We start from the raw sequence: 6,953 nt of genomic DNA, 5'->3' as shown, positions 1-6,953 counted from the left end.
CGAAATTATGAATTACCTCCAGGTTTAGGTGGTGTCGCGAGCGAGTCAATGGCCGCATTATTTTGGTGTCGTGGGCTGAAAAGTTTGGGAACCCATGAGCTACAGTATATAGTAGCTCACCAGGTGAGCTACAGTATATAGTAGCTCACCAGGTGAGCTACAGTATATAGTAGCTCACCAGGTGAGCTACAGTATATAGTAGCTCACCAGGTGAGCTACAGTATATAGTAGCTCACCAGGTGAGCTACAGTATATAGCTCACCAGGTGAGCTACAGTATATAGCTCACCAGGTGAGCTACAGTATATAGTAGCTCACCAGGTGAGCTACAGTATATAGTAGCTCACCAGGTGAGCTACAGTATATAGCTCACCAGGTGAGCTACAGTATATAGCTCACCAGGTGAGCTACAGTATATAGCTCACCAGGCTGCTCAGTCGGGGTGCAGCACCTATACGTGGCACCCCGACACTTCCTGTCGGTGCCACGGGCGGCACTTGAAGCACGTCGATGGTCGCGCCGCGGGCAGCGTGTTTTGCACTTTAGGGTAAGAACGAAGCTGGGTCGTCCCGGAGAGATGCGTAGTAGAGCCACCGCTCCTTCACGTGGAAAGAGCCAGTCGATATGGTTTGGGCAGCTAGTGTGGTCTCTTCCTCCTCAGGATCCCCCAGCTAGAAGTGGCTAATGTGGGCCCGGGGAAAAGGCAGTCTGGAGCTCTGTGCTGGAACTGCTGCCTCCGCGACCCCACTCCGGATAAGCAGTAGTAGATGGACGGACGGGCAGACCGAAGGATTACTGTCCCATTTCTCCAGTCTTTGATAGTCTTTTAATGCGTGATGTATACTTGGTTTGCGTGCCGCGTCGCACACTGAAATATAGCGGATCTACAGGCTCACAATGTGTGGTGCTGTGAGACGCGTTGTGAGCTTGCAGATCTGCCGTTTTCGGTGTGCGACACCAGCGAGCAAATACGTATAAATCAGCCATTATAGCCCATATGTCACCTGTAGAGAGAGACGAAAACAATAATAAACCATTTGAGACAGAAAAAATTACCGTTGCAGCTTATTTCTTCAGTCAGATAACTCACATATTGAAAGGAATCATTTAATTGAAGATACATTGCGAATACAGTTTATTTTGGCAACTATGACTGATTCTCAGTCACTACTGGACCCTGCTAAGCAGGATGAAAGTCAGACAAAAACATGATCAAATACAATACTTAGCTTTGAATACAATACTTAGCATTGAAAAAGGTCACCTGACACAGCCATGCAGGACCAGGAGCTGCCTGCCTCAACTAGCCATGTGCGTCTGCATTACAGTTTCTAAATGATTGTGGATAACATTGAACTTTGACAAAGAGACCCTGGTCTCAATAGATTTCCCTTAAAATAAAGGTTTCAATCAATCAACACATGGATATAAATATATTTATATCACAGAGCAGCCTCTTACAGACTAACTTTCTCTATGTTCAGCAGTACACATTCATATTAGAGGTGGGCATAGATTTTTTTTTTTAATCTAGATTAATCTATCTGCAATCCTGGAGTTAATCTAGATTAATCTAGATTAAATTGGCTCATTTGGGTATCATTTTATTGTGAAAATCAGAGAGCACTGTTTCCGCCCAAACAACGTAACTTGTGTAACTTAACAGCACAACTGCATGGAGCATGCTGGTCAGTTATCTTAACTCACAAAAACACATTGAACATCCTGTTAAACCTTCAAATTAAAAGTATATGATGACGTAAACAACGACACATGTGTGCTGCGTAGATGCGCGTTCGCGTGTGGCTTAAGCTCGCTCCTCCGTCTTCACTTGATTTCTTTCTACAAACCTGACCACTGAATGTAACGCTGTTGTTGAAGGCTGCTATCTTTTTCAACACACTTTTCAATAGGATTTACATTTTACACGGGTAAACGGGCGGACAACGGGTCGTTTATTTGACGGGCGGGGCGGGTCTGGTTCGTATTTTGAAATGATCACGGGTGACGGGTCGGTCTACGGATCTGAGTATTGACGGGCGGGGCGGGCGCGGGTTCTCAAAATTGGACCCGTGCAGGACTCACACACACACACACAGTCACACACAGACACAGAGTAATTCGACCAGGTATACATCAGCTAATGTAATTGGCTCCCAGACCCAACTTTGAGAATAGATTAACGGCGGTAATTTTTTTATCGCGCGATAAGAGTCCGCCGTTAACTTGAAATGTATGTTATGCTTGTAACATGTAGATTCAATATTGCTGGCCCACAATGGTAAATGGTGCATTTATATAGCGCTTTTATCCAAAGCGCTTCACATAGATTGTGCATTACATTCACCCATCGATGGCGGAGGAAACCATGCAAGGCACCAACCTGCTCATGGGGAACAATTAAGGGGTTCAGCGTCTTGCTCGACACCAACTCTGGGGGAGCCCGGGATCGAAACTGGGAACCTCGCGGTTCGCCATCCGGCTGTTCTACCGGCCACTCTACCCCTGAGCCACTGCCGCCCCCAGCATGGCATGGCAGTAACCTACCAGACCTGGCGGAGACCCGTGTGCTCCGAGGAGCACTGTTTCTAGTTCTAACTGAATGTCCTGGTTAAAGGGATATTTCACTTAAAAAAAAGTTTTTGTAATTTTATCATCTACTCACGCCTTTGTGAACCCCCCAGACAGTTTTTAAGTTGCTCGATTCAGTATTTATATATTTGATATTCATTTTTATCAGACACGCCCTTCCTATACAAACCCATTGTAACTTCAAACTCCATTTTAACCATGTTAGATTCGTCGAAAACACCCGTCCTTGGTTCTGGTGACTCACCCTGCCCTCCTAATACGTGAGGGGGCCGTGTTTTTCCGATAATTTTTTTCATTTATTTTATTTTATTTTTTTATTGTATTTTATTTTTTCAATTTTCAAAAAAGAATATTTAAAATAAATGAAAAAAGTAATTGAAAAAACACGGCCCCCTCGCGTATTAGGGGGGCAGGGTGAGTCACCAGAACCAAGGACGGGTGTTTTTGATGAATCTAACATGGTTAAAATGGAGTTTGAAGTTACAATGGGTTTGTATAGGAAGGGGGCGTGTCTGATAAAATGAATATCAAATGTCTAAATACTGAATCGAGCAACTTAAAAACTGTCTGGGGGGCTCACAAAGGCCTGAGTAGACGATAAAATGACCAACATTTTTTTTGAAAGTGAAATATCCCTTTAACCTGTAGGGTCATTCTACCTGATCTCCTGGTTGTTGCGTAGCCTCAGGGCTGCGGCCAGTAGCTCGGTGGTCTGCTGGAAGCAGCGCCCCAGCTCGTCCAGTTTGCGCTCCATGGACACGATCCTCTGCTCCAGCTCTCGGTACGAGCTGTTCCAGTTGGCGCTCAGGTCACACATGATCATCTGCATCTGCCAACATAACATACACAGTGGTGGGAAGAGTATACTCAAAGGTTTTTACTTCAGTAAAAGTATCGATATACTGCGATGTAGAAATACTCTGTTAACTTACAAGTAAAAGTCTGGAATTCAAAATTTACTTGAGTAGAAGTGCAAAAGTATTGGCATCAAAATATAATTAAAGTTACAAAAGTAAGAAGAACTCATTGGGCAGAATGTCAAGTTTTCAAATGTATAAAATGTATACAAATCATTTGAAAATAGCAGATCTACAAGCTCACAATGCGTCGCGATGCGACGCATTGTGAGCTTGTAGATCTGCTATTTTCAAATGGCCGAAATGTAATAGGGCTGAAGTGGTTAATATATGTTTTGTAATAATAATCAAAATCTACAAAGTAACTAGTAACTAAAGTTTTCAATTAATTGCAGTGGAGGAAAGGTTCGTAGAAGTAAAAGTACAGAAAATGGTATCTATCTACCGATCTACAAGCTCACAACGCGTAACGATGTGAAGTGTTGTAGAGCTTGTAGATCGGTAGGGGTGTAGTTTAGTACCTTGGGAAGATCCACCATCTCGCTGGCGTAATCTCTCAGCTTCCTCTGTTTGAGACGCAGGTGACGGAATCTGCACACAAACACACACACACACACACACACACACACACACACACACACACACACACACACACACACACACACACACACACACACACACACACACACACATACACACACTTAATATCTGCAGCTACAGTAATGATACGATGGCAGTTTAATGAACTATTAAACTGCCATTTGAAGTAGAAAAATGCTAATTATGTTATCAGTAATAGTATTAACTAGAAAGTACTGTTCCTGAAGAAACAGTGTGGGATCGCTAAGGATGAATGTTGATAGTATCACACTAGAAAGTACTGTTCCTGATTAATTCTGTCTTACCTATTTATATTACGTATTGTGATGTCACGTGAAGCTTGACCAATCCAAAAACGGGCGGAATAATGATAATAACTAGTGAAGATAACATTAGTAACATTAGATAACATTAGATAACATTAGTGATCGCTAAAGCGATCCCACAAGTATAGTCCCTGTTAGTTTTGTCATTATTTGTACAGGACCTTACATTTCTTTCATCAACCCTCGTGTCCCTGTTGTGGGCATGACATATTAGGCGAACATTCTGCGAAATGACTTAAACTCACTCCTGTCACTACATCAAACCCTCTACAGCTCAGTGGCCTTGTGGATAGAATGTTCGCCTTGAGATTGGGAGGTTGGGGTTCGATTCCCTGGGCAGGTCACGATACCAAAGACTGTGAAAATGGGACCCAATGCGTTGGCACTCAGCATCAAGGGTTGGGTTGGGGGGGTAAGGCCCTTGACTAGCGTCATGTCCAGGGGGTGTAGTTGTACATCACGCTACAGAAACAGGAGATGGGCTCCTGCCCCTATGGACCACATGGCTCGGGGAACCATTGCTTCCAAAGGCTACTTACTTACTGTACATGTCAAAGACAAATATTGTACTTCTGACTTCACTTCATTGCTAGGAAAGGACCCACCTCACCCAAACATACAGAAATACATTATAACCACCAAATAAGGGAAAATAGCCTACCGTATCTATAGGCCTACAAGCTTTAAAACAAATTGGTGAACATTGCATATCGGCTATTTTTGCCAAGGAGATTTAGTGTAGAGGGAGAAAAGGAGTGGCCCAAAGATAGACCCCTGGGGGACCCCGGTGAATAAAGTATAAATAGGGGTTTTAGTGGTTGTGGCTACATAATATGTTAGTGTGAAATTGTTCCCGCCAGTAGCACCATAGTGCCAAGGAACACAATAACAACCTCAGAAATGGTACATAATATAAATACATCTCCAGTGCATCTTCCCATGCCTGTTTTATTTTGGCGCAGGTGTCGGGGGCAGACACTCAAGACAATAAATTGCAGTTAGGGTATTTAAAAAAAAAAGTGGAATGTTTATTTTCAAAAAGGAAAATGGGTTTCCTTTAGTATTAATGTACAGATTATTATAGTGTATTGTTTAGACTAATTCTACTGTAGGTTCTTGGTTTACCTGTCGATCCTAGTTTACTGATGTATGTGTTTACCTTGCTTACTGTAAGTCACTCTGGATAAATGCCTACATTGTGACTGTAATTGCAGTGAAGTCAAAACTTAAAAAAATACTTTTGTTTAATGTAAAAAGTTACACACGCGTAAACTTCTGGAGGGAGGGCGGAAGCTGGTGCGCGCCCGAGATACAGACGCCTCAGAGCCGGAGGAGGCGTCTGCCTTTATATGTCTATGTATGTGACCTCTACTAGTCGGGTCACGTGACCTGTGGTAGTCGGGTTTGTTTTTGTTAAAAAGGTTAAAGTACTATATTGTGATAGTAATCATTGCTACAGAGTGTTTGTTGGGTCACAGGGGTCTCTCCAGCTCTTTAGTAAACACAATATAGTACATTTTCAGGTAGGTGACAACATTTAAGCCAATCAGGAGAGAGCACTGAAAATGCATTTTCTGTTTAATAAAGAGCTGGAGAGACATGGGAGACTCCTTTTACTGAACAAACACTCTATAGCAATGAGTACTATCACAATATAGAGCTATTTAACACTTATTTTAACCAAAGTAAATCACTTACCCTACCTTTAACTAATTTTGCAGACTCCACCTCACCCTCATTCTCTCTGCATAAGAGCATCTGCTAAATTCCTAAACTATAAATTGTGAATTGTTGACATAAAACACACGCGGCGGTCATGCTGTGTAACATTAAATTGCTCCGTCGCTAGAAGGATCTTGGCGGACGGGCGGTGGAAAAACCGCTACATTCGGTCTCTATAGTTGGATGAAACCAGAAGGAACCCAAAAAAAGAAAAAACGGAAACCAATATTGCAGGGAAGCTTCCATCATGTGTGCTGAGACAGCCTGTTAGTGGAGCGTTGCACCAGAATATCCTTCTAAGAGGAATCCTCAATGCGTCTACACACACACACACACACACACACACACACACACACACTGCACCATATGCTTCTGGAGCACTGGTTCTCAACCAGCGGTCCGGGGACCACCAGTGGTCCTTTGAGGGGGTTCCAGGTGGTCCCCAGCTACATGATGGAGAGTTGGTAACCAAATGGACCCTTATAGATCTTTAACTCTGTGAGAGTGTAAAATGTAACCAAATGGACCCTTATAGATCTTTAACTCTGTGAGAGTGTAAAATGTAACCAAATGGACCCTTATAGATCTTTAACCCTTGAGGGTGTAAAATGTAACCAAATGGACCCTTATAGATCTTTAACCCTTGAGAGTGTAAAATGTAACCAAATGGACCCTTATAGATCTTTAACCCTTGAGGGTGTAAAATGTAACCAAATGGACCCTTATAGATCTTTAACCCTTGAGAGTGCAAAATGTAACCAAATGGACCCTTATAGATCTTTAACCCTTGAGGGTGTAAAATGTAACCAAATGGACCCTTATAGATCTTTAACCCTTGAGAGTGTAAAATGTAACCA

General features: G+C 42.8%; 1 protein-coding gene across 1 annotated transcript in view; it reads right to left on the bottom strand.

The window, feature by feature from the left end:
- Positions 1 to 479: 479 nt before the first annotated feature.
- The window catches only part of kcnn4 (potassium intermediate/small conductance calcium-activated channel, subfamily N, member 4), a 57,498-nt gene continuing 51,024 nt past the window's right edge, over positions 480 to 6,953 (bottom strand). Inside the window, exons 7-9 of the mRNA XM_080425302.1 lie at positions 3,970 to 4,039; positions 3,251 to 3,420; positions 480 to 1,003 (exon numbers count right to left, since the gene is read on the bottom strand). Of these exons, the coding sequence (XP_080281428.1) occupies positions 1,000 to 1,003; positions 3,251 to 3,420; positions 3,970 to 4,039 (244 nt within the window). The 3' untranslated portion in view covers positions 480 to 999. The remainder of the gene's footprint in view (positions 1,004 to 3,250; positions 3,421 to 3,969; positions 4,040 to 6,953) is intronic.

Source organism: Gymnoscopelus braueri (genome assembly GCF_963280865.1).
Source record: "Gymnoscopelus braueri genome assembly, chromosome: 4".
Classification (NCBI taxonomy): Eukaryota; Metazoa; Chordata; class Actinopteri; order Myctophiformes; family Myctophidae; genus Gymnoscopelus; species Gymnoscopelus braueri.
The sequence above is the reverse complement of the archived record's forward strand: the minus strand, read 5'-3'. Positions and strand labels throughout refer to the sequence as shown.